At 45.1% G+C, this 26,148-nt stretch overlaps 2 protein-coding genes and 2 pseudogenes across 3 annotated transcripts; 2 read left to right on the plus strand and 2 right to left on the minus strand.

Annotated features, from left to right (window-relative positions):
* The first annotated feature begins 97 nt into the window (after positions 1–97).
* Positions 98–1,903, plus strand: LOC125553199 (aspartyl protease family protein 2-like). Its single transcript, XM_087519230.1, has one exon. The coding sequence runs from the start codon at positions 381–383 to the stop codon at positions 1,617–1,619; it is 1,239 nt and encodes a 412-aa protein (XP_087375356.1). The 5' UTR covers positions 98–380; the 3' UTR covers positions 1,620–1,903.
* A 12,069-nt stretch (positions 1,904–13,972) lies between these two features.
* LOC147977266 (uncharacterized) lies at positions 13,973–14,503 on the plus strand. The gene has a single exon (XM_087521114.1). The coding sequence runs from the start codon at positions 13,973–13,975 to the stop codon at positions 14,501–14,503; it is 531 nt and encodes a 176-aa protein (XP_087377240.1).
* Positions 14,504–18,853: 4,350 nt separating this feature from the next.
* On the minus strand, positions 18,854–19,184 carry LOC147977267 (uncharacterized; annotated as a pseudogene).
* Positions 19,185–20,683: 1,499 nt separating this feature from the next.
* Positions 20,684–24,285, minus strand: LOC147977268 (uncharacterized; annotated as a pseudogene). The gene is made up of 2 exons (XR_015601822.1): positions 21,357–24,285; positions 20,684–21,233 (listed from the first exon to the last, which is right to left on the minus strand). The product of XR_015601822.1 is annotated as an uncharacterized LOC147977268 (transcript).
* Between the last annotated feature and the right edge of the window lie 1,863 nt (positions 24,286–26,148).

Consider the following 26,148-nt stretch of genomic DNA (forward strand, 5'->3'; position numbering starts at 1 on the left):
GAAGGCATTCTAGCTTTATAAATGAATGGAATCCATTGTCAGGATACCCAATTCCTTTAGAACAGTATTCAAGTGTTGAAGAGGCAGTGATACTCAAGTGTACCGGCATTTATTGTTTGGATGATAAATGTGTTGTTTAAATTGAAGTCACTAATTCCTGCCTTCCTGCTATTCCAAAGAACTATTAAATGTTTGGGCCAACAGAAAGGATTCTAGTCTAGCTTATAAATGAAAGGAACCCATTGGAAGGATACCCAAATCCTTTAGATTAGATCAGTTTCATGTCAATCAATGGCAGCCATCTTCAAGAATACCTGGTATATATATACAAGAATAAGAAGCATAGAGCCGCTAGTATATGCTTGAATTCCTGAGCCACCATGTTCAAGTTACTTGCAGTTCTCCCGGTACTCTTCTTGAGTTTTGCAATGGCATGGGCGCAGCCAGCCAATGTGACTGGCACGAGCTTCCAGCTTGTTGCCCTTAGTCGGGTACCTGATGGGGACGCTGGCAATGGCTCTTCCTACACCGTCAAGGACCTGCGCCCGTTGGCCTTGGCGCCGTCCGACTATGTGCATGGCGTGTTCGTGTCGATCGGCACCGGACAAGGCGGCAGGCGGAAGGTCCTTGCGCTTGACACCTCCACCAGCACGTCATGGGTGATGTGTGAGCCGTGTCGTCCACCGTTGCATCAAGTCGGCAGACTCTTCTCGCCGGCTGCGTCACCCACGTTCCGTGGTGTCCACAGCAATGACCCTGTCTGCGTCCCACCTTACCACCGCCTCCACTCGGCCAACGGGTGCTCCTTCGCCTTCCCTTCCGCCACCGGGTACCTCGCACGCGACACCTTCCACCTGCGTCATAGCGGGCGAAGTGCTGTGAAGTCAATTTCTGGTGTGGCGTTTGGTTGCGCGCACGCCACCACTGGGTTCTACAACGAGGACATCCTCGGCGGGGTGCTCTCCCTCAGCCCCTCGCCACTCTCGTTCCTGACGCAGTTTGGTTCGCACGCCGGCGGGAGGTTCTCCTATTGCCTACCCGATCCCACCACCTCGCGCAACCCCGGTGGCTTCATCCAGTTTGGCATAGAAGTCCCAAGCCTGCCGCGGGACGCCCACACGACCACCCTCACCGCGAGTGCCTCGGGCTACCACCTCAGCCTCATCGGCATCAGCCTAGGGAACAAGCGCCTTGACATCGACAGACATGTCTTCACCAGGCACGGCTGCAGCATCAACCCCGCTGAGACCATCACCAAGATAGTGGAGCCAGCGTACCTTGTCGTGGCGAGAGAGCTGGTGGCACAGATGAATGAGCTAGGATCAAAGCAGGTGAAGGGGCCACCCGGCGGCCCGCTCGTCTTCAACAAGATTTCCAGGACGGTGCGGACGCGGCTCCCCAGCATGGTGTTCCACTTCGCGGATGGCGGTGACATGTGGTTCACGGCGGGGAAGCTGTTTCAGGTGATTGGCACGACATCACGGTTCTTGGTCGAGGGCCATGGGTCCCATCGGACGGTGATCGGCGCTGCGCAGCAGGTGAATGCACGGTTCATCTTCAACGTTGCTGCGGGGAGGCTGACCTTCGCGGAGGAGCTGTGCAGTAGGGATGCAGCGTAGGTCTGTTCATGTTGTATTCTGGAAAATAATTGCCAATTCACATTCATAGAGTCAATGAAAACGACATCTATCAAAAAAAATTCAGAACTTCCAAAATTGGATGAGAAGGGATGCATCTTCCAAAATGCTCCCCACACCCTGTCTGCAGTAATTTCCAAGGTAGTTGAGGTGACAGGGCCAGCTTCTTGCATCCTGCCATACAAACAAAAATGTCGCACTTGACTTGAGACCTGGCTAAGTTGCGTTCAATGACGAATGCTACCTGTTGCCTTTCAGCTTATAGATCTTAACTTGCATATTGTTTGCTCTTGCACTCCTCACACTACGACGGCATTAACCTCCATGGAAATCTTTTTTCATCTCTTCCACTGGAGATGTGTATGTAGTACAGTAGCTTTTACTGGAACGATTCTCTGCTGAAACCTGAAATGAGATCCATGATAATATTTGCTGTCATTGAACCTCGATTGGGACACAGTAACCACTTCTTGCATTAGTTTTCCTAGTATCAAATATGTAGTATTGATTTCGTCTGGTGTGTGGCCGTCTGATACCGGCGTGCTGTCCTATTTAGGCATGCTTATGTTTTTCTTACTTTTGGTTCGTCTAACCACTTCTTGCATTAGTTTTCCTAGTATCAAATATGTAGTATTGATTTCGTCTGGTGTGTGGCCGTCTGATACCGGCGTGCTGTCCTATTTAGGCATGCTTATGTTTTTCTTACTTTTGGTTCGTCTTAGTTGATCTGGTCTTTCCTTATTTGTCTGTTGAGATGGTGTGTGAGAAATTGCATGAAGTGTCTTCTTGTTTGGTGATCTTACTGGTCTTTGTAGTTCTTTTGGCATCGGTTTTTACCTGCTTTACTTTGCTGTTTATCGTGCTCAGATTAATTTTCATGTTAGATCTGAGGGTGCCGAGGGTTTAGTGTTGTAGAGATTCCTGATATGTCTAGAGGCTATCCATATTGATAATCTGTATATGTAATTTGCAAGTGATGTATAATGTATGCTGCATATAAAATTTTCACAAGTAACTGCAATTTCAGGGCAATGCCAAGATTTGTTTTCTCAGAAGAGCATATATTTCTATGATGCATGCACGCTTGTATATGATGTGCTATATGCCGAATTTTCTCCTGTTGCTTGCATACAAACGAAATATGATCCTGTTACTTGCATAGAAACGAAATATGATCCTGTTGCTTGCATACAAATGAAATATGATCCTGTTGCCTGGATATATATGATCTCTTTTGACAACATGATCTGCAACTTTGACCACCACACATTGCAGATTTTGAAACAGTACACCATTGGCTTGATACCATTGCTGGTTACTCCCTCTGTTCATTTTTATAAGACGTTTCAGACAGCAGACATTGTACTGTTTTGACTGCTGTCTGAAATGGCTACAGCATCTTATAAAAGTGAGCAAGAGGGAGTAGATGACAACTAGTATGTGAGATATGCAAAGTATAGAAAATAAAGCCCCAAGTTGTCAGTTTTTTATGTGTTATTTTACATGCAAATGAATTGATTATTGCTGGTTTCACTGGCACATATCTGAGCTGACCTACCGCTGTCGCAACCAGCACAGCCGATTGATTGATTGATGATGCCTTTTGTTATTGAATTGCTCATGTTTCCTGGTCTGCTTATGTGTGTTAGAATCCTTTCTTTCACCGTCTCACACTAGGATAGCCCTTCCTGTCATAATTGATAGGGCTTGTGTGCTACGCAATACATGGCAATTAGGTGCTTCACCTCTTAGTTATAGTGAATGCTCTGTTTCCTGTGAGGCTGAGATGTGCACATGAAACTGCACATAGACCACCCTATACTCTATTGCTGGACAATCACTCTTTATACGGCCATTTCGGCTGTTGTTGATATTCTCCTTCCAAATGCTGTTTTTTCTTTTGCGAGGGCATTTGAAATGTTCTTTACATGCCTTTGAAATGCTCTGTTGTCTACTAGCAGAGATGAAGACTTTATAAGACCGACATGATAGCTATCATATTGCCATTCAGTATGAAATTACAACCTGTAGGTACCGGCTCGGAATACGTGTAATTACAGTTTTACATGACTGGGGGATTGTTATTACAGTTCAGTAATATGGTTAGAAAAATCATGCATAATCATAAATTCAAGTACCATAAATCTATTAAGCAACATGTTTATCTCCAGAGCATGTGCAGGAGATCACAGTTTTACAACTGAAATGCTTGATGTGTGACTAGCAAGCTATTATGCATGTATTGTATGCTGCCTGTAGAATTTGTGCTCTCACCTGAGCATCTTGGTTGCACTTGCATCTAATATAACGATCTGCATCAAGAGTGCCACTTGTTAGCACAATAGATCTGAACCTGCATATTGTTTGCTCCTGCACTCCTCAAATTGCAAAGTTACTTTCCTCCACACATCTCTTCCGCTAGATGAACTGTACTTAGCAACTCTTACTGGAATTATTGGTCTGCTGAAACCTGGAGTGAAATCCATGAGAACATTGCTGTCAATACTGAACCTCAATTGGGACACCGTAACATCTCCTTGCATTACTTCTCTTATTATATCTATATGCACTATGATCTTGTCTGGTGCACGGCCATCTGCTACCGGTGTCCCCCACCGGGCATATCTGCTATGGTGTCCTATTTGTTCAGGCATGCTCGAGTTTGGCAGAAGACATACTTGTTTGGTCATCTTGCTGCTGTTCATATTTGCTTGGTATTGGTTTTTCCCCCTTGCCATGTTCAGATTATTTTTCTGTTCTTTTTTCCCTTTTGTGTTAGGTCTTAGGTGCCGAGGGTTTAATGTCGGAGAGGTTCCTGATGTGTCTAGAGGCTATCCATACCGATAATCTGTATATGCAATTTGCAAGTGATGTAAGATGTATGCTGCATATAAGTTTTGCTCAAGTAACTATGCAGTTTCATGTCAAGGCCAAACATCTTTTCTCAAGAGAGCACATAATATTTCTCAGATGCACGCCTACTTGTATATGATCTGCAATATGCTGAATTCGCTCCTGTCGCTTGCATACATATGAAATATGATCCTGTTGCTTGCATATGTATGATCCCTTTTGACGACATGATCTGCTAGATGTGAACTTTGGAACGCCATCCACCACCAGTCCACGATTCAGTGAAGATATTGAAACAGCACACCGTTAACCTGATACCACTGCTGGTTAGATGACAGGTAGGTAGAAACCAAGTTGTCATTTTTTTTTATGTAGTGTTATTCCACAGGGGAATAACTTGGTCATTGCTGGTTTCACTGGCACATATCTGAGTTGACAATCACAACCAGCACAGGCGGTTGACTGATTGATGTTGCTTTTTGTTGCTGAATTGCTCATGTTCCTTGTTGGTTAATTGCTTCACCATCTCACGCTTTCATAGCCCTTCCTGTCATAATTGATAGGGTTCGTCTGGTAAGCAACAGTACTCCCTCTGTAAACAAATATACGAGTGTTTAGATCACTATTTTAGTGATCTAAATGCTCTTATATTTCTTTACGGAGGGAGTACATGGCAATTATTTGCTTCACTTCTTAGTTATAGTGGATGCTCTGTTTCTTGTGAGGCTGAGATGTGCACATAAAACTACACATAGACCACTATATACTCTACTGCCGGACAATCTCTCTTTATAGGGCCATTTTGCCTATTGTTGATATTGCCCTTTCAAATGCATTTTTTTGTGAGTGCCTTTGAGGCCCCCCCCCCCCCCCCCCCCCCCAACCCCCCACTCCCCGCACGCGCAGGCGTCTACTACTTGTACAGATAAATAATTTATAAGACAATTCACCGGACAGGGGGAATGTTATGGCAGTTCAGTAATGCGGTTAGAAAGATCATGCATCAATATTAAGCAAGTGTGAAGGAGATGTTTTATGCAGGTCATAAGATCAAGTGTCATTAATCTATTAAGCAACATATGTTTATCTACAGAACAAGTGAAGGAGATTACAGGCCGTCCGGGAAACCCACAACCACTCAGGACATGGGAAATGTTATTGCAGTTAAGTAATGTGGTTAGAAAGATCATGTGTAAATATTTTTGAAGAATCAATAAAGTGTTAGTGCAGTTAACTAAAGTGATTACAAACTGTATGAGAAACTTTTTTTGACCGCATGAGAAACTTGGTAACTGCTATAAACATCGCGATCGTCACCGCAAGGATCATTATGTCTTCCAGGCCTGAATAGCTCTGCCCTAAATGGCTAAAGGTAAATATACAACCATGCTCAGTGATGAGATGAAGTGCATTGATAACCGTAGCACAAGGCCATATTTCAGGAGAATTACAACTTACATATTTTGCAAACCAAAATTAAGTGGTTAAAAATTATGTGGTCTAATAACCTGAACTTGCCAGCCCATCATGAATTTTATTTCTAACGAAATGCACATGGATAATCCCAGTAATATAGGTACTAGACCTACTTATCTCAAGCCTGTGTTACCATCTATTAAATAATTCCCCACAAAAACATCTATTAAATAGCTTGTTGGGTGTTTATCTCTAGAGCATGTTTACTTTTTTGTGAACTATCTGTAGAGCATGTGAAGGAAATGTTTGTGTAAGATCATCGGCTATCTCCTTGGCCCAATTTGTCGACCCTGTTTTCCTCTGTTCACGGGAGGTAGACGGTAGCTTGTCTCGCCTCTAGCGCGAGCACGGGCTGGCCCATAACATGTGTTCCCATAGCTTATGGGAGCAGTTTCGGGAACTGGTTCGGACCGGTTTTATAAGCTTCCATGTGGCTTTTTCCTCTCTTTTTTCTGTATCAGTTTCATATATTTTTACATTTTTTTCTCACCTTTTTATATGCTTTTTTTCAAATACACACATACACTTTTTAAATACATGGTGAACATGTTTTTATACACATTGATTTTTTTTCCATAAATGACATGAACATTTTTTTTAAACATTCAAACATTTGCTAATTGTTACTCCCTCTGATTCAAAAAATATCGTGGCTTTAGTTCAAATTTGAACTAAAGCTGAACTAAAGCCATGACACTTCATATGTTATCAGTTTATCCAGGATAATGTAGCAAGACGCGAGGTCTCGACCTTGCTCGGCCACCACGCTTCAGCTCCCTCGACACGCTACCCTGCCGACAACCTTCCTTTCCATCGTGCTAACCACCATTCCTTTGATCATGATGACGTGTTACATGCATCTAGGGCCGGTCCCGAGTTTTTGGGGGCCCGGGGCAAAACTAAAACTCAGGGCCTTAGGTACAAATGTCATAGCCATAATAATCAATTATATTCGAAATGTTACAATAAACGCTTGGAATCCACATCGCAGCGATTTTGCAAGTATTTATCGGATCGCCTATGAAGGAATTTATCGTAAAACATCCTTGAAAATGCAAAGCTATGTTTAGTGTCAGAATATACTATAACTATGAAGGAATCTATCAAAAGACATCCTTGAGACATGTGACTATATTAAATTTGTCCATGAATTGTCCTAAAAAAATTGTATCTAAAATGCAGAGTAGCTCAATGCTACTTGTGAGATGCGTTGAGATTTTCCCGAACAGGAGAGGATGATGTAATACAGTAGAGATAACTATTTCCATCGGTTAGAAATCAAGATTATCCATCCAATAGGAGAATCATGCAACAACTCGTTAGTAGTACCTACACATAAAATAACAAATACTTGCACCCAACGCAAACAAGGGGTTGTCAATTCTTTGGCAGTTAATTGCAAGGATTAAATCTCGTAGTGATAAATAGATAAATAAAAACACAAAATATAATAAATAAATAAAATTGTAGCAAGGTGTTTTTGGATTTTAATTTATTATTTAGAAGACCCGGGGGCCATAGTTTTCACTAGAGGCTTCTCTCTTGAAGATAACATGCAGTGCGTAAATAAATTACTATTGGCCAATTGATAGAAAAACAAATAATCATGACAATATCTAAGGCAATGATCACGTCTATAGGGTTGATGTTCGAGACAAGTAGATCGACTCCTACATGCATCTACTACTATTACTCCATGCATCAATCGCTATCCAGCATGCATCTAGAGTATTAAGTTCGTAAAGAACGGAGTAACGCCTTAAGCAAGATGACATGATGTAGACAAAGTAAACTCAATTAATATGAATAAACCTCAGCTTTTTATCCTTAAGTGTCATGTCCCTTTCTGTCACTGGGATTGAGCATCGCAAGATCGAACCCATCACAAAGCACCTCTCTCATTGCAAGAAAAATCAATCTAGTTGGTCAAACCAAATCAATAGATCAGAGAGAAATACATAGCTATATAACATGCTTAAAAAAGTTCAGAGAAGACTCAAATAATATTCATAGATAATCTGATCATAAACTCACAATTCATCGGATCCTAACAAACACACTACAAAAAGTGATTACATCGAATAGATCTCCAAGAACACGAAGAAGAACATTATATTGAAGATCAAAGAGAGATAAAAAACCATCTAGCTACTAGCTATGGACCCGTAGGTCTGTCGTAAACTACTCACACATCATCCGAAGAGCAGCAAGGTTGATGTAGAGCCCCTGCATGATCAAGCCCCCCTCCGGTAGAGAAAAACCCTTGATCAACGCGTGCATGCATCTCCATCCACTTTCCCAAAAAAGCATTCGTCAATCAGTCTTGGCAAGCTTCTAGGAGCTTCCAACCATCTTTTTTCCATTTTCTTTGTTTCCTACTCGCCCCCCTTTTTTGGGTGGTTTTTTAAATGAAAATCTTTAGAATACATTTTTGTCAAATTAATGGATGTTTTTATTTTTTGATCTTTTCTTAAATACATGAACTATTGTCAGATCCATGAACATTGTGTCAAATTCATGATTTTTCAAAATTCTTTCAAATTTCCTGAACATATTTTTCAAATCCACAGACTTTTCCACAAACTTAGCAAAACTTATCAAAAAAATCTGAAATTTTGTGGATGTGATTTTCACCAAATGTTTTAGGTGCTTGCAAAATTTGGTGGCTAAATGACATCTGATGAGGTCTGTACAAAAAGAACAAAGTTTGTGTTGAGAACATGTGAACAGTAACGTGGGTGCAGAGCATCACTTTTATTTCCTTTTGTATTGAGATCATTTTACGTTTTTTGGTGACCAAACTTTGCAAGCTTCTAAAACATTTGCTCATAATCACATCCACGAAGTTTTAGAATTTTATAATTTTTTTCTATGAATTTACTGTTCACTCCGTGGGTGCATCAAAGGTGGGTGCATCCACTACTTTCTCATATCGAAAGCGGTAAACAAACTACATTGCACACATGTCCCGAAACTAAACCAAAAATTTGAACGCAGCATGTAGGACTCTCATACCATGTGCCAGAACTAGCACTCCCGATAATCTTCAGTTCTAGTAATTCCTAGTAGATCTTGTTCTTCGCCGCCTTTGCTCGCAACTCTTGCGGTGACCATTGTCTCCTCAATCTTCATGCACGCTCTCTGCAGAGAATACAGTGGCACATCAGTAATATGCTCTCACACGGTGTGGAATACGTATGAGAAATTGAGCATGTACAAGGAATGACATGCAGCAGTCGGTGTTTATCCTAGCTAGGCATTCTATTTTTTACGGGACTGAAGAAATTTGTGCACTTGACTAGTGAGCACTGAGCAGGCAGACAGCTGCAGATATTGACGTTGGTGGATTGTACTCCATGTCTGAAGTAGTACTATTGGACTGCATGTCTACTTCAAATTGGAATTCTTAGTCCGGGAAGCAGCCAATTCTTCAGCGTAGAGACGTTTGTGTTGGCTTCCATGGGACGTGTGGTGCATTTTCGAGTCGAGTCGTCGATGGTGCCAGGCTAATTCGATAGCTCCATACTGTGTTGCTATGCTTGCCACGCCGTGTGCCCGCCGGCAAGGTGCATGGTGCATCCATGGATGTCAACGCCCCTGACGAGGGTGCCCCACCAGGCAGCGACTCCGACCAGCCACACGCGGCCCGCGCCGGCCGCGTCAGGAAGCCCAGCTGCAGGACCAGCGGCCCGGAATGGAGCAAGTGAAGCCCAGCACACCAAGTACTAAAGGAGACGGTGGCATTAGGTATCGCCATCCAGTGGATCAAGGCAGCGGCGGCACGGCTCTCTCCTTTTCCCCTTCCTTGCCTCACGAACCCTAGATCGCCATTCTTGTAATCCACCTCTGTAATCGCTACCCAATACTGCTGTTAATCGAGAGACCTAGTAGTTCCTATCATCTGGTATCAGAGACCAGCGATTCCTCCACCTCGCTCCACTCTGGCGCAGATAATCGAGACCAGAGGCTTGCGGCAAGCGCGTACTCACCTGGTCGCCATGGATCCGGCGATCGAGGCATTCCTCGACCGGCTCGACAACACCCTCAAGGCCCAAAACAAGGTAATCGCGGAGATCCAGGCATCCACGGCCAAGATCGACGAGCTGGTCAACTGGCGTCCCGATCTGGAGAAGCGCGTCTCCGATCTGGGGGATGCGGTGGCGGCGCTCCAGATGGCGCGCAACCGCCGTCCGTCAAGGGAAGAATCCGAAACCAAGCCCTTCCGCGACGACCGACGTCCTCGAGGGGCCCGGTGGCGGCACGGGCAGCGATCTGCAAGGGCCAAATGGCCACGACGTCTTTAACTTACCACGGGGGAACGTGGCGGCGTCCTTCCTGACGCCGTCGCCACCCCCGGCAACAGGTCCGTCCTCCTCCATGGCAGCATCCCCATCTGCATTGTCACCGTTTGCACACGCAAGTCAGATGCTCGCAGGGTTAGGCCAGTCACACCCATCCATTGCATTTCCACAATTCACGGGCGATAATCCAAACTTGTGGAAGACTATGTGCGAACAATACTTTCAGATGTTTGGTATCTTACCATCATTCTGGGTTCCCATGGCGGCCCTAAATTTTTCGGGATCCGCGACTGTGTGGCTACAGTCCATTCAGAAATGCCTAGCAGATTTTGATTGGGAGCAATTCACTACATTATTCTGTACTCGTTTTGGTCGCGATTGGCACCAAACCCTGATCAGGCAGTTTTATTCTGTCCGCCAAACGGCATCAGTAGCACAATACATTGAGCAGTTTGAACTGATTATTAATCATCTTGCATCTTATTCTGACACTATCCATCCGTTTTACTTTCTGACTCGTTTTGTCGAGGGCCTGCGGAAGGATATACGAGCGGTGGTGCTCGTTCAGAGACCACCGGACTTGGATACGGCCTGCGCTTTGGCGTTGGTCCAAGAAGAAGTGATGGAGGGATCGTTCGGCTCACTGGCCAGGCCACCAGAGCAAGGGCCACGGCAGGGCACTCCTCTGCCTCTGCCTCTGCCCCCGGCGAGATCAGTACCAGCGGCGCCCGCAGCGGATCGGCGCGGCACGGAGGCAGCCAGAGCCGACCAGTCCAAGCTCAAGACGCTCCGCGACTACAGACGCGCCCGCGGGCTTTGTTTCAAGTGCGGCGAGCGGTGGGGGCATGACCACGTGTGCCCCACCACGGTGCAGCTGCACGTGGTCGAGGAACTCCTCGACCTCTTCGGCCTCGACAACAACATACACACCCAACTTGCAGAAGCAAGCACAGACGAGACGGTCATGGCAATTTCTCTATCAGCGGTGACAGGAGGAACATTGGCCAAGGCATTTCAGCTTAGAGCTTGGATCCAAGGACAAGAGGTGCTTATGCTAGTGGACTCTGGCAGCTCGAACTCCTTTGTTAACGAGCAGCTCGCAGCTAGACTGACAGGCATTCAACCGCCTTCCAAGCCAGGCCGTGTGCGTGTAGCAGATGGTGGCGAACTGCTCTGCACTCAAGTTGCTTCAGGTTGTGCGTGGTATGCACAGGGCCACGAGTTCTATACAGATCTGAAGGTTCTTGCACTGGGTACGTATGATGTTATCTTGGGAATGGACTGGCTCGAAGAGCACAGTCCAATGACAGTTGACTGGCGCGAGCGTTTCATCGAGATACCAACTCCAGCGGGGCCACTCCTCCTTTTGGGACATGATGCGGCCTCGACGAGCTGTCAGACAGTCAACAGCATTCAACTTCAGAGTCTATGCAACAAAGGGGCGATTACTCATGTTATACATCTCTGTGTAGTTGCACCACAAACAGAAGAGCTGGAACCAACTCCAGAATGCATTCAGAGTGTGGTCGACCAATTCCCTGACGTGTTTGAGGAACCAGTGGGTCTACCTCCCAGGAGAGCATGCAATCATCGCATTCCTCTGATCCCAGGAGCTCAGCCAGTCAATGTTCGACAGTACAGATACAAGCCCGCACAAAAGACAGAGATTGAAGCTCAGGTCGAAGCGCTGCTCAAGTCAGGAGTCATTCAACGCAGCACCAGTCCATTCTCCTCGCCGGTCATTTTGGTCAAGAAGAAAGACGGCACATGGAGACTATGCATCGACTACAGACACTTGAACGCGATCACGGTGCCCAGCAAATACCCTGTCCCGGTCATTGAGGAGCTGCTGGACGAGTTACATGGAGCAACCTGGTTCTCAAAACTAGATCTGCGTGTGGGGTATCACCAAATACGGCTCGCACCAGGCGAAGAGCACAAAACAGCATTCTCCACGCATCAGGGGCATTTCGAGTTCTTGGTGGTCTCGTTCAGGTTAACGGGCGCGCCACCCACATTCCTGGGCGCGATCCACGGCACCCTCAAACCAGTGGTACGCGTCTGTGTGATCTGCTTCTTTGACGACATATTGATCTTCAGTGCCACTCTAGAAGAACACAAACAACACGTCAGGCAAGTGCTGGAACTCCTCCGCAAGGACAAGTGGAAAGTTAAGCTCAACAAGTGCGCGTTTGGTCAAAACAAGATATCATATCTCGGTCATGTCATCAGTGCGCAAGGCGTGGCAACGGACCCAACCAAGATCGCTGCGGTCGCCAGATGGTCGACGCCGCAGGATGTGAAAGATGTGCGTAGTTTCCTGGGTCTGGCAGGGTGTTATCGCCGCTTTGTCCGAAATTTTGGCGTGATCGCCAAACCACTGTTTCATCTTCTTAAAAAGGGAGTTCCTTTCCTGTGGACGTCCACGACTGAGACAGCCTTTCAAGTTCTGAAACAACATCTGACAACGGCACTGGTCCTGGCACTGCCCAACTTTGAACTCCCATTCATGGTGGAAACTGATGCCAGCGATCGAGGAATTGGAGCCATCTTGCAACAGAAAGGGAACCCCATAGCATTCATGAGCAAAGCCCTCAGCCCTCGTTACCAAGGCTTGTCAACGTATGAAAAGGAATATCTCGCCATCATAGTAGCGGTGGACCAGTGGTGCCCTTATCTGCAACACGCAGAATTCGATATTTACACTGATCAGAAGAGTTTAACACACCTGGAGGAGCAGTGACTCACCACACCTTGGCAGCAAAAGGCATTTGCGAAGCTGCTCAGTCTGAGGTATCGTATCAGGTACAAGAAAGGAGCAGAAAATAATGGAGCAGACGCCCTGTCCCGCGCAAACCCATCAATGATGCTGTCAGCCATATCGTCATGCCAACCAGCATGGCTCGAGGACGTGGCCAACAGCTACAACAATAACCCCCATGCCCAGAAGTTGCTAGAACAACTGGCAGTGCGAGAAGATCCAAAAGGCAGATTCTAGCTTCAGCCAGGCATTTTGCGCTTCCGTGGAAGAATCTAGCTAGGGGGAGGGACGCAGATACAACAAAGAATCATGCAAGCCTTCCACGACAGTCCAGTCGGCGGCCACTCTGGCTTTCCAGTGACGTACAAACGCATCCGGCGCCTATTCGCATGGCCCAAGATGAAAGCATAGGTCAGACAGTACGTGAGTGCTGCACGGTTTGTCAGCAAGCGAAGCCAGATCGCGCAGCAGCCCCAGGACTGCTGACTCCTCTACCAATTCCCTCTCAACCATGGGACATGATAACAATGGATTTTGTGGACGGACTGCCGCAATCCAGCCGATTCAATTGCCTTCTGGTCATTGTGGACAAGCGCACCAAATTCAGCTAGTTCCTACCTCTGGCTCATCCGTACACCGCAGCTTCCGTAGCACAACTGTACATGCAGCAGGTGTACAAGATACACGGCCTTTCAGGGGCAATCGTTTCGGACCGCGACCCAGTCTTTACCAGCCATTTCTGGCAGGAGCTGTTCAAGTCAGCAGGTACTCAACTACGGCTCAGCACGGCCAATCACCCGCAGACTGACGGCCAAACGGAGCGGGTCAACCAGTGCGTGGAAACCTTCCTCCGCTGCTTTACATAGGCATGCCCACGACGATGGAGTTTTTGGATTCCACTGGCCCAGTTCTGGTACAACAATGCTCACCACTCAGCGATTGGCATGACCCCCTTCAAGGCCATGTTTGGGTATGAACCCAAACATTGGGGTATCATGACAGAAAATGTGACCTCGGTACCCGCTCTAAACTCGTGGATAGAAGAAAGAGACACGGTTCAGGAACTGCTGCAACAACATCTGAACAAGGCTCGCCAAGTTATGAAAGCACAGGCAGACAAGAAGCGGTCGTTCAGGGTCTTCGACATCGGAGACGAGGTGTACTTGAAGCTCCAGCCATACATACAAACATCAGTGGCACCTCGAGCTAACCACAAGCTCGCTTACAAGTTCTATGGGCCATTTACGATCATCAGCAAGATCAATGATGTGGCCTACAAGCTGCAGCTCCCAGCCAATGCTACCATCCATCCGGTCTTCCATGTCTCGCTACTCCGCCACGCTCTGCACCCTGGTATGACAGCAGAATCTCAACTACCTCACTGTCCTGACGAACTTGCGGTTCCTACAGCAGTGTTGCAGTCCAGATGGAAACAGAGGAACAGCAAGATGTGTGAGCAAGTTCAAGTGCGCTGATCCAATTCGGACACGCTGGGAACGACATGGGAAGACAAGGAGAGTCTCCGGGCAAGATTTCCCTTTGCTGAGGCTTGGGGGCAAGCCTCGACTCAAGATCGGGGGGATGTCAACGCCCCTGACGAGGGTGCCCCACCAGGCAGCGACTCCGACCAGCCACGCGCGGCCCGCGCTAGGAAGCCCAGCTGCAGGACCAGCGGCCCGGAATGGAGCAAGTGAAGCCCAGCACACCAAGTACTAAAGGAGACGGTGGCATCAGGTATCGCCATCCAGTGGATCAAGGCAACGGCGGCACGGCTCTCTCCTTTTCCCCTTCCTCGCCTCACGAACCCTAGATCGCCATTCTTGTAATCCACCTCGTTAATCGCTACCCAATACTGCTGTTAATCGAGAGACCTAGTAGTTCCTATCAATGGATGTAGAGGTTTTCGTCCGGGTATCTCCCTGACGTGCGGTACATGCTAAATTTGAGCGTCTAAGTTAAGATTGTAGTCTATATATACTCCCTCCGTCCTTTAAAGAGTGTACTTCCAACTTTGTCGGAGGGTCAGACTATCTCAAAGTTTGACTGAGTTTGTGGAAAAATATATCAATGTTTATGAAATCAAATAGGTATATGATGAAAATATGTTTTATCATGAATCTAGTGATAATAATTTGATGGCGTAAATGTTGGTGCATTATTATATAAATACGGTCAAACATAAAAAATATTGACTTTCCAACAAAGTTGAAAGTACATTCTTTAAAGGATGGAGGGAGTAGACCGTTTCGCTCGGGACGAGGCTCGATACTCCCTACTGTAATGCTATGCTTGGCCCGCCATGTGGCTGCCGTCAAGGTCATTGATCCATGCATTTGTGGACGCCGTGATCGATGCTTTGAGGCTCTGGAAAGGATGAGGTTCTGCATAAATTCTAAATAAATTCATCTCCACTCTAGCTAGCTGTTCACCACACACACAGAGGCAAACATTCCAGCGCAATGGCATATCACACTAGAAGGGTTAGGCGTGCTGCGTATGGTGAAGCACATAATTTAGCTTTTTAAGGTGGAGCTTGTTCATCCTCATGGTCCAAATTGTATCCCACATAATGTGGCTTTTGATCAATAAAACCCTAAAAAAAGGTTAACATGAGTCCTCCTAAGTCGTGTGTACGGCGGCACTTTTGGGCTGGCCGATGTGAGGGGGTGGGGTATCCTATTATTTTTCCATTATTTATCTTTCGTATTCTTGGTTTCAACTTTTTTTGCTTTTTTAACTGTGATTTTTTTCAAAACTAGAATAATGTCTGTGATTTTAAAATATGTTCATCAATTTGAAAAATGTTCTTAGATTTTAAAAGATGTACATAAATTTGAAAATATTCATATATTTCAAAAAATATTTTGGATTTAATAAATTGCACAAACTTGAAAATTATTCCAAGATTTAAAAAACATGAATTTGAATTATTTTCCAAACTTTTAAAAAGGTAAAATAAAATAAAAATAAAGATAAATATGAAAAAGAAAAACCGATGAAAAGGGAAAACGGAATTAACGGCCCATTTAGCAGCACATCTCGCTAGGGTGCACGTTTGCGCGGAAATCCCTATTTGACGCGCTTTGCGTCAAAATGTCGCTGTTTCGCATAGGAGATCGATCGGTCGTTAGGATTGGGCCGGCCCGTTTAGGCGTTTCAGCGTTCTCGGTCCTGGGATCCTTCTAGAGGTATCCGCCGGTTTTCTACGGTTTTGGGAAACTCCTAGAAGGTTCCCGAACCAGCTTTTTTTCTTTTGTATTTATTTTTTGTTTTGCCTTTGTTTTGCCTTTTTTTACTTTTCTCTCCTTTTTTCGATTTTCTGTTTAGTTTATTAACTGTTTTTTCTTTTCTTTCCTGTTTTATTTACTTTATTATTCAATCTGCTTTTTAAAATTTATTGTTGTTTTCTAGAAAATGTTTAGAAAGTTACAAAAAGTTCGCATTTTTAGAAATATTATTTGAAATTTTAAAAAATGTTCCTGTTTTTCAAAATTTGTTCAGAAATTTGGAAAAATGTTCAGAAGTTCGAAAAATGTTCAAATCATCGAACACTCATAAAACAGAAATTTGGAATTTTTGTTTGCTTCTTTCCAAAAAATCATCGAACATTCATAAAACATAAGGAATTTTCACATTTCTAAAAGATTTCCATTTTTATGTATTAAAATATTTGTTCACGTTTCCAAAAATTGTTTGGGATTTTCAAATTGTTCTTTTACTTCAAATTTTGTTCTCTAAATTCAAAAAAGATTTGGGATTTTCAATTTTTTGTTCCCATGTTAAAATTTTGGTCTCATTGTAAAGAAAATTTCTAAATTTAAAATTTTTAGGCCTTTTAAATTGTTTGTCCCCATGTTCAAATATTGTTCTCTAAATTCAAAAAATATTCAAGGAGTAAAGTACACTGGCTAAAAAAAATCAGCGCATAATGAAATGCCTAAACCGGCGCATTGCGCTAGGATTCACTTCTACAACCTCATTACAATTTATCAAATAATACCGTCACGTCTTGATGTAGAAGAGGTAGTAGCCTCCCCCAAGCTTAAGCTTTTGCAAGCCCAAACCGGCGAGATCATTGTGGCGGTTGGTCAGGAGCCCATCCTTGGCTCTAGTTGGAGAAGCTTTAACTCATGTAGGCAGACTTGTCTTGAAGGGACTCGGCAAGGCTGCTCGTATGATTGATAGAGCCCATGAGATTGTAGAGGTTAGAGTAGGTGGTGTAGGCTTCTTGTTGTGGCTCTTATTGAGGCTGCTTCTCCTCTTCGTCGGTGGTGAGTTTTACTTCATCTACTTGTTCAGGGCCTTCTTGGTCAAAAGCTGCATCTCCTACCCGTGGAACATAATGCATTTGTTCATGTTCTACGAGAAACAGTTAGGCATAAGCGTGGGCAAGAAGTATGCAACTCCAGGAATTTTGATGCAATGACGACCATGGTTGACTACTACCATTCCAACGCTAGTAAGAACACAAAAATTAATAAGGTTGTTACTGACAATGGGGCGAAGGTGATTATAGTTGAGGCCAAGGGAGTTGGCCAACATGGGGATCACTCCTCCACACACAATATCTCCTTGTGCATGATTTTCTTGATGTGTGAGGTGTAGCAAAAATATTGCCCCTAGTTTGGGCAAATATCCAACATCAAGGTTTGTTGCTTTTCCTAGAATTAGTATGTTCTGATCATTCACCTTAGAAACTTCTCCTTGTGCCTGCAACGAGCTAGTGATAACATAATAGAAATAGCGTATGGCAGGACTTCCAATGCAACTGGCTCTTTGCTTAGAGCAATGTCAACTCATCTGATAGAAGGATTGCCTCGGGTGTGGGTGAGTGAAATCATAATCATATCGAAGATCATCATTGTTGTTGGTGAAGCCAAAGTGACTACACTACTCATCAAGAGTGACGTTGAAATCTTGGTCCAAAAGACGAAAAGTGATCCCCTCCTCCTCACATCCATTTAGCACCAAACCAACATTATGCGAGAGAGTACTAAGAAACTCAAGCGTCATGTGTTCATATGTCTCACATCCCTGATAAACAAAATGATGCAACCCATCATTATCACAAAGCAAATTGAAATCATTAGTAATACCTAGCTTGGAGAGTGTCGGCTCACAAGCTCATTTGGTTGCTTTGATCTTCCTTGCATTAAGCTTCTGGTATTTCCTTCTTGCTTCATGATCGGTGAAGACGATCCCCTAAGTTAAAACTTGTTGTTGTTGTTGTTGTTGTTGTTGTGCGGTGTTCGTCGATGAACTCGAAGCACCATGAATGCGAGTGGACCTCCTCGTAAGCATCTACAAAACAATGCTTCAGTCTAGTACAATGAAACAATATTGATCCTATGGTAGTCAAAACATGATACTCCTCTAAAAATATCAACGAATCCAAGCCAAAATCAAATTTAGATACAAAATATGCGTTTCCTAGACATGGCAATGCTAGGCATGTAGAACATGGATTTGCGAAAAATAAATTGGGGACCGGAGGAGAAACATACTGTAGATAGATCACATGGAAGAATTTGAACTGAAATCGCACGAGTAGGGAAATCAGGTGAAGTTTTGTTAGCGTTTCAAGAGGTTTTGCGGAATATGCATTCTTTAGTGGATTATGCATTCATTAGTCATTAGTGGTGATATCAGAGCAAATATCTCGGTTAACTGATATATCTTGGTTTAAATAATGGGTAACTGAGTGTAAAAATGTCACTCATCACGCTGCACTGCGCGTATCGAGAGTGCGACACGCCTCTTGGTCAATCGTCACAGAATCACCTACGAGATTGGCCTCTCCGTCTCCGGCGGGTCTAGGTGCTCTGCTATCTGCTGCATGCGGCGGTGAGCTCCCGCACTAGTTCCTGGACGTGGCCCTGGTACGCGCACGCGAGCTCAAGGACATCGCACTCGGCCTCGCCAAGCTGCACGCACAACCTCTCCTTGGCCTCCTCCACCGCCTCGGCGCGTGACCGCGCGACCTGCGCGCTGCAGCAGCGCTACATCCCACTCCAGCTCGGCGTTCCGGCGCCGCAGCAGCAGCGACTTTGCCTCGCCCTCCGCCGGTGCAGCTCCGGCCTTGCTGCCGCTCTTCTAGCCCCAGGCTGGCAACGTGACGACAATGGAGATGGATGGCGTGGAAGAGCGGTCGAGCGTTCACGGCGAAGCAGAGGTGGTGCGTCTTGTCTCAGCAGCAGCAAGCGGGTGCACGGCGGTTTTCTCTGGCTGTGGTATGATGTCGACGTCCTTGGGCTTGGGCATGGTGGATAGGGGAGAAGGAGAAACACCCCTCCGCCACCCACCGGCCAACACATGGGCTTAGCCTAGCGCCAACCCTAGACGATGATGAAGGGGAGGAGTGAAGACGTCGGGGCACTGGAGGTTAGGGCTGTCGCCTCTCGTGTCGCCCATGAGGGGGGCGACGCGAGAGGGGCTTATCCAAATCTTAAAAAATGAAAGAGAATAATAACTGTGCCCTTTCTCAAATCCCTTTCGCACTCAAACACGCGTGGAATGAATTAGAAAATGCGATCATGAAAATAAGCGCGTTATCATAAAAAAAGTATGGGAAACCATTGTACACGGTTGTATGTTCGTGTGATGATATATTACATCGTTAACACTATTTTTGTAAAAGTTGTGTGTAAGATATCACATACCGTTCTGATTTTCTAGCTGTATGAGATGAAAGGCTACATCGGACACTATTGACTTAAAAAATCGTGTGGAAGACATCATACACAATTACACTTTTCTAACTGTGTGTGACGGAAAGCTACATCACACGTTTTTTTTGAAATTGTCTGTAAGACATCGCATACGGTTAGCTTTTTGAATTGTGTGCGATCATTCGTCAATCGCACAATCTTTTTTTGAGTGGTGTGTGATGTATACCTCAGACACATTTTTTGCCTATCGTGTGTGATTGGGGGGGTGGGGGGTGGGGGGGGGGGCTTGGTAGCACCCTTGTGTACGAGTGTAGGTGGAGTGGTGGAGGTCCGATAAGGCCCAGGTGGTTTCTTGCGGGGTGGGGGCGGGGTCTATAATTCCGTGCTCTAGGTGTGCAGAGAGGGACAGATAGTGCCAAGGAGGAGAGTTGCATGTGAAAAAGGGGTCGTCTGGGGTTCTTTGGGCGAGTCTAGCCTGTCGGTGTCTAAAAATGTGGACGCGCAGACTCCCTACTTCACCCTTCAATTTGGATCCAGTCTTCTGAATTCTGGACGTCCGGACATGTACGACCTAAAGTAGGGGCCCATTATGAAGGCCTAAAAGAACCTCGACCATCTGTCCGAATATTTGAGGCCGGAGTAAGATCTAGTTATGAACCATTGTAATGCACTATGTTCTGAACTTCTGATATATAAATCTCCCACCTTTCAAAAAAATGATTACAAATGTTGTGTCATGTGCTTTATTTGCAAGTAAGATCTAACATATAGCAGTTCCTTTGACGGCATCACACCCCTCTTTATAGATAAATCAACCAAACTAACATTCATATTGTACAAACGTTCAGAAGTAAAGCAACAAAACAAAATACACGTTAATTGTCGGTCCACCAGCTTAACAATAAGCCCATAAAATATGAAATCAAGTTGCTGCCGCGACATCAAACGACATATGCTATTGTTGGGATGAAAGAAAAATAGAAAATCTTCATCTAATGGCTATACCATAGTTACTGGATGAGCAAATAGATACACACAAACGAATGCAATTCACCCATGCACATTCGAGGAGGCATATTGTTGTTCCAAGTGCACAATAAGAAGAATCGAACACATGCCTAGTTACCAATGAGACATGAGCTGGTAACATGGGAACTTGATCACTGTGTTGCATTATGCTATGGTGTTGTTGTTCGTTTGGTGTACTTGGATTTGATCTTCTTCAGCGACACGACCACATCACGCATCGTCATCCTTTGGTCAGGTGAGTCGCTGGAACAAATCAAACCCAATTCGAATACAGACACAAGAAGGTCGTCGTCCAAGTAGCTGCTAGAAAGTGAGGTGCCTTGTAGAAGCTGGTCATCGATGATTTGGACAAGCTCCGAGGGAAATGCTTGATGAACCCATTGCCTAAGGTCGAGTTGTGCGCCAAACATAGAATCTGTTGGTCTCCTTCCAGTGAAGACTTCTAGAAGCATAACCCCGAAGCTGAACACATCACTCTTCCGCGATGCTTTACCATGTGACCCGTACTCTGCAGAGAAAACCATAAATGAAAATTAAAGCTTAGTTTGCTCAATCATATTTGATTTTGTGGAGCCATAATTTATCAATGTATTAATAACTAGTTGGCAACAGGAGCTAGCTAATTAATTACCTGGTGCCATGTACCCAACTGTTCCAGGCATGTCTCTCACACATCATGGAATTCTCATCACCTAGAAGCAATCTTGCAATGCCAAAATCTGCCACATGTGCTGTCATATCCTCGTCAAACAACACGTTGTTGGGCTTCAGGTCACAATGCAAGATTAGCTCATAGTGGTCATGGTGTAGATACTCAATTGCCATCGACACATCAAGCATGATGCCTAGTCTCTCAAGAAACCCAAGTGTACTTTGAGATTTGTGTAGCAGCCTCTCTAAACTACCATTTGGCATGTACTGGAGCACCAGTGCTCTAAAGTCAAGGTTAGAGCAGGTATTGAGTATCTTTATCAAATTGCGGTGTCGAGCCATGCGAAGAACTCGACACTCAGCATCAAAACTTCGGATGGCCTGCTCCAACTGCATGTCAAGAACTTTTATGGCGACCTCTAGACCATTACTCAGTTGTCCCTTGAATACCTTCCCAAAGCTTCCAGATCCTAAGATGTTATCTTCACTGAAATTATTTGTGGCACGAATGAGTTCATGATAGGATACTATTTGATGACCCACAACATTGTTTGGATCAACAAAAGTGTTGTTCTCTCCCTTCTTAAGTTCCTTTCTGAACAACAGGTATAAGCAAATGACAATGGCGCCAAAGGCTAATGCGAGTGTTGGTAGTAGAAACTGTAGCAAATGCCCATTACTTGACCGAGATATGTGAAGGCATGGCGGAAATAGTAAGCGCGGAGCACCACATAGTCCAGCATTCCCAGTCAAGGATTGCAAGGTGACGTTTGAAAAAACACCCCCCTCGGGTATTTGGCCTTCTAGCTTGTTGAATGAGAGGTTCAACATAGTCAAATAGGTAAAGTTGGCTAGGAACACGGGAATGGTACCAGAGAGATTATTGGATGAGAGATCTAATGATGCTAAGCTTCTTAGATTCTTGAGTGAGCCCGGAATCGAGCCTTTAAAGGAGTTATGCGAAAGATTTAGGTAGGATAGCATATTAAGTTGTCCAAATGACTCTGGGATGCTTTCTATCAAGAAGTTGGAAGATAGATTCATTTGATATATTTGTCTCAGACCAGAAACATCAGCTGGTAATGCACCAGCAAAGGAATTATGAGATATATCTATATTGATAAGTTTACTTAGGTGGAAAAAACTCGCAGGTATTGCTGAATCTAACAGGTTATTGGACAAGTCAACGATTTCTAACAAAGTAAGATTACCAAAGCTACTCGGTATAGAGCCTGATAATTTATTTGTTTCGAGAAATAATTGCTGTAGACTCCCCAGCATACTCATTTGTGTTGGGATAGGGCCTAACATGTCACTGTACGAGAGATCAAGGAATGCAAGATGCTGCAACATAGCAATGGAATCTGGGATTGGCCCAGTGAATAGGTTGTCACCAAGATCTAACCGCTCAAGGCCGCTTATGTTTGAAATTGCTACTGGAAGTCTACCTGTTAACTTGTTTACACCAGCTCGAAAAACGATCAATTGTGAAGTGAGGTTTCCCACAGAGCCAGGCAGGACTCCTGTGAAAGAATTAAATTCTAGACCAAGGAATTGGAGTTGTCTGCACTGGGAAAGAGCTGAAAAAAAAGTCTAGACCCGCCTCTAAATTGTTACTCGACAATTCAAGCACGTTCAAAGCTGAAATTTTCCCTAGTGTTGTTGGAACCTGTCCAGACAAATGATTAGCTGGCAGTGTTAAGAAAGACAATTTGGATAAGTTTCCAAGGGAAGATGGAATATTACCTATCAACTGATTGACTCCCAGAGACAAATATGTGAGTTCCTGCATAAGACCTAATTCTGGTGGAATATCTCCACTGAGGTTGCCATGTGAGAGGCCTAGTGTATCAAGATTGGTTAGATTGCTCAGAGAAACTGGGATCGAGCCAATAAGGAAATTACGTTCCAGTAAGATTACTTCGAGCTGGGATAATTTGGCTAACCATGTTGGCACAACATCCACAAAATAATTACTAGTCAAATATATTACCTGTAGGTTCAGGGACGAAGCAAGCCCTGATGGGAACCTACCGGAAAAATTGCATTCAGCTATCCCAAGATACTGCAACATTGGGAGACTGAAACTTTCATTGCTTGGAAACAACCCGGTTAGTTTACTGTTACCTGTTAATGCTAAGCTTGTCAACCTGGACATATTGTACAGGCCTTGTGGCACTAGACCGGAGAGCTGATTATGTCGTAGGCTCAGGGAGTCAAGCATGGATAGGGATGCAACTATGCGTGGTATAGGACCTGATAGGCTGTTATTTCCAAATTCAATGACCATCAATGAAGGTGTGCTGTTGAACAAATACAGCGGTATTTGTCCATTCAAGCCATTTTCAAATAGAATAATTGACTTAAGGTTGTGAGTATGCAGGAGCATCTCTTGAGGGATCTGGCCCGAGAGTTGGTTCAAAGCTAGATTAAGGTACTCGAGCCTTGTGATGTTCCCCAGGGAAGCAGGTATGGCATTTGATAGACTATTTCCTTTAAGACAGAGATACCTTAGACGATGTAGCCTGCCAATTTCGGCTGGAATGGAGCCTGTGAGATTGGTGTTGGTGAGGTTGAGGAAGGAGAGAAAAGAAAGGTTACCGATGTGAGGTGCCACAGCCCCAACGAGAGGCATGTTTGACAACGAGAGAGCAGTGATGCGTTGCCTGCGGCGGCTGCACGAGACGCCGACCCAGTGGCAAAAAGACGTGCCTGTGGTCCAGTTGGTGGCGAGGATGCGGTGAGGGTCGGCGAGCTGGGATTTGAAACTGAGGAGCGCAGCGATATCGGTGTCATTGGTCGGATGGGAAGAAGAAGCCGAGAAGGCCAAGAGTAGTACTACTAGTAGGAAGATGGGAATACGGGCAAAGGAAGAAAGAGGGGCCATTTCGATCGAGCTAGCTAGGCTGTTTACTTGTGTGTGAGTGATACGCAGTGAGGATGGTGGCGGATTTATAGTGCCGTCACCTTGCATAGTCCGCATGGCACGGTAAGCAAATCAAGACTCAGACAACTAGATAAGCAGTAACCTCCACACATACAAGCTTTGTCTCCTGCGTGGGACGAGTGATGCTCAGTAGGCCAGGGGTGGACGACCGGCCATTGGTCGAGCCGGCCGGGTGAAGTGAACAACTAGTGGTGCTCTGCTATTGAATGGAACTAGTCTGCGTTGGAGTGCTGATTACCACACAGCTCTCGGAGATGAGTTACACTTCTTCTTTTTCGAGAAATTCATCCACTTCATATTTGAAAGAATCCAGGAATAATCCAGCGTGAGCCGTGTATTCAATGTACACCCGGAACTTTGAAGTTGGCCTGTCAACTTATGTGGATGTACGCCGAGTAAACTTTTTTTGCCGTAAGTTTAACAAGCTTACTCGTCGTATACCTTTGTAAGCCGAATACCCATGTTTTAACACTCGGTGTACATGTTGAAACTTGACAGCGTGTGTTTTTCCTGTAGTGTGAATTCTTAAAGCTTAACTCCTTAAAATTTATCATCATGCGAGACGGTTGAGAGTAGTATGAGTGTGAACATGGACCAAGGGAACGAATGGACTAGAGCGGCCATTGAGCTTGGTGGCTGAGCTTGTTTTTTTGTTTTTGCAAGAAAACTTCCGATCTTTTCATTAACGGTCATGGTAATTTGTACAAAGAACATCATAAGTAAAAATTACATTCAAGTTCGTAGATCACGTAGCGACAAGTACAAGCACTGGAGAAAGTCAAAAGCATGTCGCCATCATCGCCCCTCCCTTATTAAAACCGAAAAATCTTGTTATAGTAGACAGTCGAAAAGTCTTCGTGCTAAAGCACCATATAGGGTCAGGGCTTCAAAACAGAAACCGCCGCCAACAAAGAGAAGCGTAAATCGGAAGGATCCAACTTGCAAACACACGGATGCAGACGAATGAAGACCGGATGCAAGCGGATCTACCTTCAACAAACACCAACCAGATACCACGAGATCCGGTGGACACACCTTCACATGCCCTCCAACGACGCTAGAAGCACCATCAGGACGAGGATAGACGAAAAGAACCATATTCCATCTTCAGAAAGCCATCGTCGTCTCGTCATCCTGAACATGGCAAAAACTCTAACGAGACTGAAAAAAACATCTAAAGACGGAGCCTTCTTGCCGGCAAGGGCCGGGATCCATCGCGTCTTGTGCGGAGGACAAGGACCATAGGAGATGAGGCGGACCAGCGGCGGCCGGCGAGAGGCTTAGAAAACCCTCAATAATGCTACACCTACATGATGATTCAAAGGTTACGTAAATTTTCAGGATGGGTTCGTGTGACGAGGTAAGGCCCAATATAATTCCACCACGTCGGATCGCACCGTAAGGTACGTAGAAATCCTTACGTAAGTGTAGCATCTAGTGCGAGCCGTTTCGGTCATTGTTTACCCGTTCGTGTGTGCGCGCGCGTGCAGTGAACATCTCAGGAGTAGCCGTGAATTTACATGCGATGTCCGCAGAAGCTCATCCTTTCTTGGGTCACAAGCGCATCGATCATTCAGAGCATCTTCAGCCGTTGCGCCCCCAAGACGTGCCGAAAATTGCTGCTTGGGAGCGAGCCGGTGTTTTTTTCAACATGGGGGCGAGCACGTCCTCAGCCGTCGCCCCAGATCGGGCCCCAGACGTCATCATAGTTCGGTTCAATTTCAGCAAACACGGCTAAATTTCATATTTTTATATGAATAAAATGAACGGAAAAAAACCCTAAACTACGGGCCGAAGTAGGCGCTGAGCAGGGCGTAGTCCTCGC

Source organism: Triticum urartu, chromosome 4A (assembly GCF_056163025.1).
Source record: "Triticum urartu cultivar PI428250 chromosome 4A, HENAU_Tu73, whole genome shotgun sequence".
NCBI lineage: Eukaryota > Viridiplantae > Streptophyta > Magnoliopsida > Poales > Poaceae > Triticum > Triticum urartu.

Bases quoted from the DNA above. Each gene is read 5' to 3' on its own strand.
- LOC125553199 (XM_087519230.1), top strand. From the start codon at position 381: ATGTTCAAGTTACTTGCAGTTCTCCCGGTACTCTTCTTGAGTTTTGCA.
- LOC147977266 (XM_087521114.1), top strand. From the start codon at position 13,973: ATGACCCCCTTCAAGGCCATGTTTGGGTATGAACCCAAACATTGGGGT.